Source organism: Phasianus colchicus, chromosome 3, assembly GCF_987193195.1.
Source record: "Phasianus colchicus chromosome 3, bPhaCol1.hap1.1, whole genome shotgun sequence".
NCBI classification, from domain to species: Eukaryota; Metazoa; Chordata; class Aves; order Galliformes; family Phasianidae; genus Phasianus; species Phasianus colchicus.
In genome coordinates, this window is record NC_143438.1 from 8,727,308 (window position 1) to 8,739,833 (window position 12,526).

Genomic DNA, 12,526 nt, shown 5'->3' on the forward strand with positions numbered 1-12,526 from the left:
TAGTTGGATTTCACAGGTAGCTAAAGGGAACTTGAATCAAAAATAGCCAAAGTTCACATATAACTGAAGGCAATGGGGAGTTTCTGGGACACAGAACTTGAATGCGAGCAATACAAAAGGTAACCATATCCTAACATTACAAAATTAAATAGACAGTAGCAGCAGAAATTTGAGATGTAGCAAGATCAAGATCAATGGGGAAAAAGTTATTAGGGCTGACCAACTGATAGAGCCCTGAACGTGATGAGTAAATTCTAATCAGGACCACAGACCAAACCAGTTGTTCTGACCATACTACACAAGTCAAACTTTCTTCCACAATAACAAGAACTGGGGAGGCTGCCAGGTTGCTTCCCTTAGCTAACAGGAGAACAGACTGCTCAGATCAAACAACCCAGTTATCCCTATGTCAATGCCTGCAACTGCATCTACCCACATAGGTCCATCAAAGATAATCTTTGACCCATGGCTCCAATTTCACTCCTCATTTCCTCATCTATGTCACAAAATTAATACTACTTTTCTTTTCACTTTCTTCAATAAGGTTCTTTTTGTCACTTTCAGTGACAAAGCAAGAAAATAAATTTATTAAGCTCCTAACATTTATCTCTTGCTATGTTATCTTTTACAGAAACATGAAGTATAAACATAAGAGGTTCAGTGGTTGACTTTTCACACATGCTTTTCAAGTTGGACTTGAATTCTTAGTAGTAATGCCATATCTCTATGAATGGGAATGACAGATGAGTAAAAACTATCACATGGAGTGGAAAATATTTCTAGGATATGATAGAACTGAAAGGATGCCAGAGGAAAAATAAGTCACAAACTTCAAAGGTTACAATGGAGAAAAAAATATAAAAATCAGGGCAATGATTTAAAACAATCAACAATCCACCAGAGCTCATAATAGCTCACAATATCCCTTACTCTGACTGTTTTCAGAGGATAATATGCACAACTTCATCTTAACAACAATGTAGCAATAATTTTCTAAATACACATGCTTGGTTCATCACCAAGTGTCAGAGCAAAACTCAATGGATTTATTACAAACTTGAAACTTCCTGTCAAAGATTATAGTTTCTTTAGAAGATGAAACAAAAAGGATTGTACTGTATACAAAACAAACAAACAGAAAAAAATCGCAGGAGGGTTACACTTTATGTTATACTATATTTATAGCAATTGCTTTATTTACCTTTTTGTTTTCTTGTAATTTTCCAGCTGTAACGTCTGTACACATTTGTATCTTTCCAATTCACACTGTTCACATAGGTCCTCAAGACACAACAGGTGAGTCTCCATTTCTTCGAAGTTTGCCTCTAGACGGGCTATATGAAATATTTATATGAGCACCAAACCGTATCAATAGATGTACAACCCACCCAAACAGAAATGGGAATTCATAGAGGTAACACTGTAATTACACATACATAAATGGCTCAGAAAGATAAACATATCTCATATCACGTAGTAAAGATGACAACAGCACCATTTTAAGTGAAATCTAGATTAAGTGAAAGTGAAATCTCTGCAGTAAGATGCTGAATCACTTGCTATATCTGCCCCAGCACATCACAGACCTGTGGTCTGTACTTGGTGAAAAGAAGCAGCCAGAATCTGTAACTTAATTTTGCTAGTCAAGCACAATTTTGCTGTCAGATTACCCCTTTCTGTATCATACCAGTCTGAGAAAGGAAGATGTACTGAACAAGACCAGTACCGACCTTAAATATTCAACTCAAGTAAAACATAATGGGAGAATTTTAACTCTAATATGACCTTGTGATAATCTAAACCACAGGCTCTAAAAAGTAACCAATAAAGATAGATTGATGGGCAAACCTCTATCCCACGTATGCTTAGAAAACATTTCAATCTTTTTCTAAGTTTAGACTCTGGACATTATGGATAAAGAGATCGTGCCTATGAAAAGCCCTGAGAAATCTTACCTCATAGCTCACCATCTTCTGAGCAGAAGTTTAGATCTCCTTAACTACTTTCTGAACTGAATTATCCTATGTGAAGCTTATATCAAAAATCTCTCCCCTTGTGGGTGACTAAATGCTGAGTTTCATTTCCCACATTGGGTTCCCTAAGTGGAAAAACTAATTTTCCAAAAGTCTAATGAACTAATCACTCCAGGATGGAGCTCTGTGAATGCAAGATTATTATCCACACTTTTGCCATGATTTCTCCCATACCAGAGGGAAAAAGGATAAATTATATTTACATGTTTATAAACAAACTAGCAAGCAAAGAGTAGATTGCAGAATCATACAATTGATTTTGAGCTGGAAGGGCACATCAAAGGCCATCTTGCACTGAACAGGGACAACTAGAGCTCAGTCAGGTTGCTCAGAGCCCCATCCAGCCCGACACTGATTGTCTCCATCGGTGACGGGACATCCAACACCCTTCTGGACAAACTGTTCCGGTGCTTCACTACCCTTGTTTGTTTCTTTCCTAATATTCAATCTAAATCTCCACTCTTTTAGTTTGAAACCATTTTCCCAATGTCCTGCCACAAGAGAATTTCCTAAAGATGGAATTTTGCAGTTTAGAGTTAGATGCACTAATCTGAAACTAGATTGTCAGTGCAAAGAACTATGCAGGTGAGGGAATGAAATAGCAGAAAACCTAAAGCAATCCTAGTTTTGGCAAATGGCTGTGCTCCTCCTGAAGACATTTCTGCCAAATCCCCAAATAATCTTTGGACTGTGCTGCTTGGAGCCTATTTTGGAACATACAAAATTTCAACTTCCTTGTCTATTACAATTAGAGATCGCTGTAACAGCTATGCCACTAGAACAGAAGAGTTCAAAGACTCCATAAACAAATTCACAAGCATGCATATTCATATGTGCAGCTCCAGTTACTTTCAAAGACGCAAAGATGTTTTTTTATTGCTAACAAGAAAGTAAGGTAATGCCCCATGGCAGTCAGAAAAGGAAAAGTGATTCATGTAATCAGCAAAGATCATTTGAAAGAAAGCTACAGACAATTCATGTGGAAACAACTCTGAGGAAAAAAATGTTCCAGTTAGACAGATGATGATGTGGAACATGCACTGTTTATCACACTCAACTTCCTCTCTCAAAAAATCCAGCAATTATTCAAAGCATAATACCAGACAACCTTAATTACAATTGGTTCTCCCTTTTGCTTAAAATATGGACCTTTCTAAGTGCATTAAAAAACAAATGTTTAAATCACGCTAACTAAATACTAAAAGACAACTACAAACAACAAGAAAATATAATGATGGAAAGTGAATTCTAGAGGCCAGATCATTCCCAGCACTAGCATTTGAGCAGCCTCTAGTGGGAACAGCAGAAATTAGAGTGCACCTGAATAATGGGAACAACTTCAGAACTCTCCAGAACACAAGCTTGCTTTGCTGCAACATGGATTACAGATCTTCTCTTTCTGAAATGAAAGGCAATTCACTTGCTTTTCACAAGCAATGTTGCCAAAGCAATTGGATAGCACTAGCCATGGTTGTGAACTGACATCTCTTCTTGACTAAACTGACATCTCTTCTTCACTAAAAAGAAGTTTCAATCAAAGCTGTGTATTTAATTATCTAACAAAATTTAAGCCATGAAGGTCTGATCAGTTCTCATCTATATGCACAGATGAATAAGCTCATACTTTTAAGAAGGTATTTAGAAAAATACCTAATTTAAAAACTCCCTGCTTCCAGTTTATTGCTTGCAGTGGCAACTAGAACGAGCCTGCCCCAGAAAGTGGGCTAATCTTCTAAAGAATACTTCCATGACTACTGTGTTTTTCCTGCTCAAAATTTCAATTAAAAAAGTTGAAATCTGTATATATCAAGATAGGCTCCAAGCAGAACAGACAAACCACCATCTTTTTAGATGGGGCTGCAATTTAAACAGAAACAAGAAAACAGAAATTAAGCTTAAATAAGCTTATATAAACAGATCAGTCATGACATTTTAAAACTCAGAATACCACAGCAACAGAAACCCTCTGTATGCAGGACATTTAGCTCCAAGGATTTCTACTCGCTTTTCACAGGCAGCTCATACTCCAAGAAATCCCACAACTGGTCATTAGGCACCAATGATCATTGCACTCTGAAACAGTGCTATGCAGGAGAAAAAAAACTCACTGGATCCTTAAATTAAGAATTTTCCTATATGCCAATATACTACACTTGGTAGAAATACAGTATTTTATTAGATACATGAAAAAGTAGACTTGTACTTTAGGTCACATCTGTCCAACTGCTTTAGTTTGGTCTGTATTTCTCATGCAACAGTGTTATTACAAGTTTACCTAGATCTAACTTTTTAAAAAAGAATCTTCTGATCAAACATTAACATACATGAGATTGAATTATCTTTCACCAATTTACACAGTCTTCTTTGCTTAACAGCCCACAACTTGTTAGGATACTTACCTAGATCTCAACAACTACAGAAAAAAATAAAATCTCAAAGATTAGGAAGCAGCAGCTTTTATCTCTGTGACTATATATCACTCTTTATTTCTTCCCACTCTTGCCAGTCTAAATATTCTCAACCTTCATTTGATCTGTTACCTATGTTCGAGACCAGCCTCTCTGAAATCAGCATCAATTTGATGCTTAACGTTTAGATGTTTGGTTAAAAAAAAGAAAATTGGATTTGAATCAACATTTGTTTACATTGATTTGTTGAAATCAGAACAGACATTAGAGCAAATGCCCCTGATAAAACACGAGGCATACTTTATATTAAGAAAAGTATGCCAAATATTGGCAAGCAGATATTTTCTACAATATCTCAAACTGTCTTAAATGATGAATCAGATGTTGGACTTTGAAAGGACAACTGCTCTTTTTGATTTTACAGGAGTACTTTTTTCTTCAAGGATTTCAACAACAGCCACAAGATCATATAAAGTACATTTATGTGAGCTTTTAATGGAAGACTGACTGATAATGAGAGTACCAAAATTGGGCTTATAAATAAAGTGCTAATAAAAAACATCTTGTTAAACAGAAAAAGCTGAAGAAACTGAACATAACTTAGACTATTTTACATAGGTCACAAAAAAAGGCTATTTTCCTTTATCTGAAATTTATTTGACCAAAAGCAGCCAGCATTCCCTATCTAGTCTCAAAATGAAAGCATTAACAGATTTTTTAGAGACACAGAACTATTACATTCCTGAAATGATTAGCCAAAGTACATCTTTGATGCACAGACTAGGAAAGAGCAACTTATCATTCTATTTCATTTATTATTGTTGCTGTGTTTGTTTTTTTTTTTTTTTAAATATAGTATTAATCATCTAATCACCTCTTAGAAGTGAATACTTGCTTTTTCTAAATATAAACTGTATCTCAGACTTAGATAAGAATAAAAACAGTGAGCAGAATATCACAGCAAAGTTGTGGTAAATCACTTTCAGAACTGCAGATGTTGAATTCGATACAAATTATACTTTTCAAGTAGACTCATGTATGGGAACTGCTGAGTCACGGCCTGAACCTCTGATTAATCACCTGAGGCGAGCAATAAGTCAGCCCTGGGAGCACAGGTGAAAGCAATTCACCTGTGCTGCAGGAAGGGGTGGAGCCTGGCTGCACCTCTCCTAGACCCATTTAAGAGCTGACTACCAGTGGGGAAGGATCTCTCTTTGGAAGATCCACTCCACTGGAGTTTCCTGAGTGAGCCCATGACATGGGTAAGCATCTTATTTATTCTCTTTGTCTCGCTGTGCCTGACTCTCTTGCTTATTTCATTATTATAACATCTTAATATTATTTGATTATATGGTATTCCTTTATATAATTTTCATTGATTACACACTCTATTAAAAAATCAGAAAAAATTACACTCAAAACAAAATATTCACAGTGGTCAGGAAGAACAAACTTAAGTGAATTACATGACATCTGACATGTGAAGTGAGGCTAGAAGATGTGGCTCAGATTTCATGACCTTAGTAGTGTATATCAAAATTAGCTTCCCAGGGCAGACTCCTTAATACTTCCACATCTGCTGATTAAGTAAAATAAAAAATTTTCTTAAGACATTGAGAATCCTCCAGCTAATTTTATAGTCAGGGTGCAATTAATTCTGGTTCATAAAACTGTAACATTAAGATTGGAAAGGTAACTCAAATTCATCAAAACTTATGGCATTTGCAGTTATGAAGAAATCTTTATTTTTATAAGGAAATTTCCATTAGGTTTTATTATATTATTTAACTTTGGCTACTAGTAGGCTGCATTACTTTATACATGATGATATTAAATTTATTTTTTAAATAAATCATTGTGGGAGTTGATATTTCCTTAGGAAATAGGAGACATTTTCAGAAAGCCAATATTACAGGGCTACTGCACATAACAAAGCCTTGTGAAATCATGTGGTACAGAATAATTGTAATAAAAAATGAAATAAATTCTTTGCTTCAAAAATAAATACACTTCTTACAAGTCAAAGAACTACTACAGAACAAATGATCATTTAAAACAAATTAATAAATTGAATGAAACAGGCTCATACAGAACAAGCACTGATGTTATTTATATGTTGTTCTGAATTTAAGACTTCAATAGTAATCATTTTCAACTGATCTTATCAAGACTTGCAGTTGCCATACAACCTCTTTCCCCCCCCAAATTATGACATATACAATATTAAGAGCAACCAGGACAAATTTTGCTCCTTTACAAAACCAGTACAAAAACAATGTGTTTGAGGAGCTAAGTTATTATGAAGTTCACAACACTTGAACTTCTGTCTAAGCCTCAGTACTGACCTGAATGCTTGTTATGTCTACAAGACCTTACCTAGGCTTGCTGTAAGGCATTCCAGATCTGCTAAAAATCCAGGTATTTGCTGGAGCTGATCCTGTAGTTCTACCAGACTGTTCCTTTTCTTTTCCCAGTGTGCAGAGAGCATCACAACTTCACTGTCCACCAGCTGAAACAAACAGGTTCTTAGTTTTACTTCCAAGTTTACATACTTGTTTATGAGCACTTTGACCATTTTTTTTAATTCATACTTCCACAAGCATCAAGTCAGTATAAAAGAATTTTACAGCACTACAACTTATATATTTCTCAATTTAGAATTTAGTTGCAGAAACTGAAAAAGTCTGAGAAATGGGCAAAGGAAGTTCTTAAAGAATTGTAACATCATTCTATGTACTTCAGAACAAATACCTTCAGAAGAATGATGATTTGTTTCCAAATACTTCCAACTACCCAGCCTGTCAAAAAGGCATCCTGTTTTACCAGACAAGGCTTGAAACATTATTTTAAAGCTCAGTGAGTAATCAAATGCTTCAAAAGACCGACATTCTTATTTTAAATAAAGCTAGATCTGCTCTCTAATTTTTGAGAGTGAAATAAGGAATTCATATTAATTAAACGTTAAATCAGGCAAAAAAAAAAGACTACTTTGTATATGATGGCACAAGCACAAGAGATAATTACACATAACTAAGATTAAAAGCATCTAAAAGCAGCATTTTTGAAGTAATTTTGTAGATGGAAATGTAAATTTGCATCTATAATTTAACATGGCAAGACTGCAGGCAGTAATTAAACCTTGAAATTTTCATGTTCCTTTCTCTTTTTAAGAGAGCTGTCAGATCTGTTTGCAATTGGCCGCTACCAGAAACAGGCTACTGGACAGGTGGACCTTCAGGCCTGATACAATACAATGCAATCCCACGTGCTTAGACAATTCTGATGTTACTGAAGTCTGTATTTTCTACTTTCATAAAAGTGTATTCTAGATTCTCTCAAAATTAGATATCTGAACTTCATAGAAAACTTCCTAGTCTTTTTAGAAGCTCCTCATTCTAATTTTTCTAGCAGTCATAACTTGTGAGATTAAGTTTACACTGGTTTTATATACATGGAAACTCACAATGTTTTTAGAATTTGCAAGTACTGCAGGATTGTATGAAACCTATTTAAGAGATCTCCTAAAAATAATGAGTAGCAAAACACACAAATGTGGCAGAGAAATTCATCCCTAGTATCTGAAGATCTTCACTAGAACTGATAGAAAAGGTGGGCATACTATTAAAGCAAGAGAAAGATGAAAATATCTTCTTACCCCAAAACAGCTTTTCAAATACATTAAGCAGTGAGAGATTTTATATATTGGAAGAAGACACAGAGAAGGCTCCTACAGAAACCAGAAGAATCAGGAAGGATGCAAAGTGAAGGTTGCTCACAGCTCAGTCCTGCTCTGCATCACACAGCTGACACTGTTTGCCCCTTCAGCAGGGTTCGAAATGAGAGGTCTGGTGGGGACCAGATCAATGCATAGATAGCACCTACTGTAGCTGCCTTTCTCTTTTTGCCACAGATAAACTACAGAACTCATTGCTTCACTTCCAGGAGAGAAGTAGTCAGAAGCAGGCACAGGAACTTTCTGAATCCTTTCAGCCAGATAAGTCAAATCTTGCCATTTCCTGCCCACAAGGAGGAGCAGCAGCAGTGTCACAGGAACAGCAACCTATCTCCTCACTAACCACCACCATGCCTCAACCCCAAACATATTCTGTACTTCCCAGCCTTATCAGTGCTTCTAATGAGCTACACAGTGGTAATATGCAACGTCATTTTTGCAGCTCTCTGCATCAAGACACATTATTTATTGCTTGCATTACATTATCGTTTACATTACCATTTATTGTAAATGTCTTAAGCAGTCTCAAATATTCCCAGATAACAAAATATTTCAGGTAACAGCAGAAGAGTACAGAAACTGCTGTCTGAACACCTGGATATGTCTTATTTTTACCATCACCTTCTTGCCACACTTCAACAAAGTAGTATTGCTCAGTATCTTTCTCTATGCCCCAGGAAAACAGTAAGTTAATGTAATTAATATTTATTGCTTAAGCACAGGTAGTGATTCTAACTGTCTGAACACAGAATGGAAAGTCAAGGTATTCTGGATGTCAGTGTATCACCTGAAAAATACTTCAGTAGCACTAGGAAGTTGTACTCAGTACTTGCTACAACAACAGGAAAACCAGAAAGCAAACAGCAGGGAGCTTCAGAAAATTCTTACTGGATTATACCTTGTAAGAAACCTGATCACAGAGAATTGCTAGTTTTACAATACCTGTATTGAATACATCAGGAACACTAATTGTTGTTGAGTAGCAACAATCTCAAAAAGCTTTCAAAACCAAGAACTGGATGCTGTGGTCCATTCATCAGTTGTTTGTCAAACATGACTTTAAAACCACAGAGAGAGAATGCTGCTCTCCCAAAGTAGCTGCTGCTTTGAGACTGGCTGGGCATTGGACTGCTTATGGAAGGTTATAAGTGACTGCTTTTGCATTACTTGTTTTATCCTTTCTCCTTCAGGTGTTAAACTGCCTTCATTTTGAACCATCCACTTTTGTTCGTTCTGTTCTCTCGCTGTCCCACTGAACAACGCTGTGGAGGTGCTCAGCTGGTGGCTAGAAACAGCTTAATGCTCTGGAACTAAAAAATTTAGTATATAGTTATATACACATGTAAGTATCTTAATAGTAATATTTCTGTTTTCTTACCTCTCCAGCTTTTGCACAATCTTTGGCTCCTTTATGAAGGGCAGCCCAAGCATCTTCATATCTGAAGAGAAGATAGATAAATGACTTTTTCTTTTTCAGCTATATCCTCTTTATAAATGACAAGGATTTATGGGTGCTGGTGTGCTTGTACTTACAGGGATTACAGAAATACAGTTTTGAAAGCTGTCGAATTGTCTTAGAACAGTAAATACCAGGAAGACATACACAGTAAGAAGCAATTCCTTTCAAAAAGGAATTAATCTGTGTGTATTTTTGGTTTGTAACTGCTAGCACATAATAAGATCTAAATAGACCCAGACTGACTTACGAAACTATGGGCTACAGGCTTAAGCAATACTTGGAGTTCAATTCCATTGAGAAAACAAAACAAACAAGCAAACAGGACTAATAATTTGTACCTCTTTCTCCCCAAAAAGTGAAGACAGACAGGTTTTCGAAGACACAAACAGAAAGAACTATTTACATTGTAAATATCCTCATTACTCAGAAAAGATGTGATGAAATACACATGGAAAACATTTTATTTTCATGGCAATGACAAGCATATTGTCTATAATTCCATTACAACAGAAGTAAATAATCAAATGTAAGAAAATTGTAAGACAGCAAATTTAAACTACAGGCTGGGCCTCACTGTTGCTATCCCTTCTCCTCATGCATTAGACCTGAAGTTATCTTTCAAATGCTTCTTTTCATACACTGCACCTAATTCACCAAAGTTACAGTACTTAAGAACTGTGCAAGCTTTAAATATATTTATTATCTACTAATTAACCCCACTCTCTTCATTGCAGAAGATCAAGAAAACTAACAGTAACACGAACATATTCATTTTCTTCTCATTTTCTTCACCCAGTGAAGTCAGTTGTGAAATAACAGGAAATAACACTAACAAAGAAATAGGAGCTCATACCTGCTCAGTAATTCCAGACCAGCAGAAAACTCTGGTGAATGCTGAGCAGTTCTGTAAGAAAAATATAAACGTACAAATGTTTAACAGAAGGCTGTTATACACTATGTAGGCATACACACAAATGTGCATTTGACAAATATGCTAAGCACAGGAATATTTGCTAGTGTTCACTTCCACATTTTGTCAATTCATGTGTAAAGTGCATGACACAGCATATGTTAAAGAATATTCCAAAGCTGCTCTTCCCCATTATTTTGTGGTAGTTCATTCTTAACTGTTCCTGACTATTTGATTTGAAAACTGCTCACATGAGACTATTTCTTGTATAATTGACAAGTATGCAGGATGAGCACTGTTTTAAGTTATAATAGTGGACAGAAACATTCTAAAAATAAGACTACTATCAAGTTCTTATTATCCTAGTAAAATTTTTTTATTAATATATGCTACAATAAATAATAAGCTAAAAAATGTTTGGCAGCCTTGTGTACTATTGATTTCTTATTTGATGCATTCATTGCTAACTGCCTGAAACATGAAGGTAACGTACCATCAGGTAAAGAAAATTAATACAGCAGCATTTCTAAAGATGTATTATGTGAAGATCATGATGTCATCCAAGATTAGTCTCTTGGAAGATTATCAGAATAGGTAATTTTTCACTGTCATCCAAACAATTCGAATGGAAAACACAAATAACACAGAAAATCTTTTTTTCCCTTACATCAAGGGAAAAATCACAGATTCAGCGAGGTGAACACAGACCTCACCAGTAGGTCTCTGGTTAAATCTCCTGCTCAGTGCAAGGCCAGCAATGGCATCAGACTAGCTTGCTCAGAGCTCTGTCCTCCTGCAGAAAACCTCTATTAGGTAGTCCTCCCATATAGTTTACATAGGTTGAAACAACATACTAAAGTGCAGAGGATAAAAACCAACCATGACTCCTAAAGGTTCTTGCAATAGAGATAGTACTTACATTTTCTGTGTTCAAGTTCTACATACATTTTGTGCAACAAATGGTTCATTTTTGTTTTTATACTAAAAAAATTACAATTTTAGTACATGAAACTCACAGAGACTGTAGAAAATTACATCTCTGTTTACTGCAATCTGAATCTTCTGCAGAGTATTACAACCAAAAATTATTTACTTTTATTGATATGCAATAAAAGTACTATTAAGCCAAGTATATAATCAAAATGAGAATATTTTCTGTTACTAAAATAATATTCTGCAAAATTCAATATAAATATTTTTATAAATGGACTATAAGAGCCATTTTATATTTTTTTTTAACAATAAATCCGGGTTTAATGCTATACATTAAGGTGCATAAGTACCTCTGTCTGCTTTTTTTTGCTTCTCTTGATTTGTCGCCCAAAGTCTTCAACCTATAAATCAAAACACGTAAGTATTAGACATTTCCAACGGGGAGCAACTTGTCTGAACACATCACACGTTAATTCCACTCTATTACATTTGATTTTATATCAGCTTATTTCAGAAATGAATCAAATTTCACTTGATTCTGCACAGACTGTGATATATAATTATTGCCACCTACACTGATTCTGAACAGTAAGATTTTTTCACAAATGCATTGAGTAATTGGGGACAAAAAAAAAGTTTATCAGGAGTTACATATTCAAGTCATTCAGTTCTGGGTACTACCTCCCTTAGAAAACAAGTATAAAAGATCTCTGCATACAAATAGCCAGGCCATGCTGAAGAATGCCTCCTATAAGATTCACATGTGCCATGGACAAGCATGACAGTCATACAGACATATTTGCACCCATTTGCCATAAGTCTGCCAACATAAGACCAGTACGAGTACTGTTTATCTGCCAGCTACCACAGTGCACTGCTAACTAGACAAAAGTTAGGTTTGTTTCATCTATGGCCAGTTTCAAAGTGACTGGTATTTTGCTTCTTTAAAATAAAATTTCTTGAAACAACAAAACCAAGAAAAAAATAAACAAACAAGAACAGACATTCTCCCTTTCTGCCCTAATAAATAAAAAATACCAACAAACAAAT

General features: G+C 35.4%; 1 protein-coding gene across 3 annotated transcripts in view; it reads right to left on the bottom strand.

The window, feature by feature from the left end:
• Positions 1–12,526, bottom strand: part of DTNBP1 (dystrobrevin binding protein 1) — a 68,609-nt gene that overhangs the window by 53,555 nt on the left and 2,528 nt on the right. For all 3 annotated transcript variants that reach the window (XR_016464945.1, XM_031589398.2, XM_090136891.1), the window contains exons 2-6: positions 11,827–11,877; positions 10,487–10,537; positions 9,553–9,613; positions 6,818–6,950; positions 1,202–1,334 (exon numbers count right to left, since the gene is read on the bottom strand). Coding sequence is in view for 2 of the 3 variants with exons in the window: in XM_031589398.2 (XP_031445258.1) it covers positions 1,202–1,334; positions 6,818–6,950; positions 9,553–9,613; positions 10,487–10,537; positions 11,827–11,877 (429 nt within the window). In the remaining variant the exon portion in view is untranslated. The remainder of the gene's footprint in view (positions 1–1,201; positions 1,335–6,817; positions 6,951–9,552; positions 9,614–10,486; positions 10,538–11,826; positions 11,878–12,526) is intronic.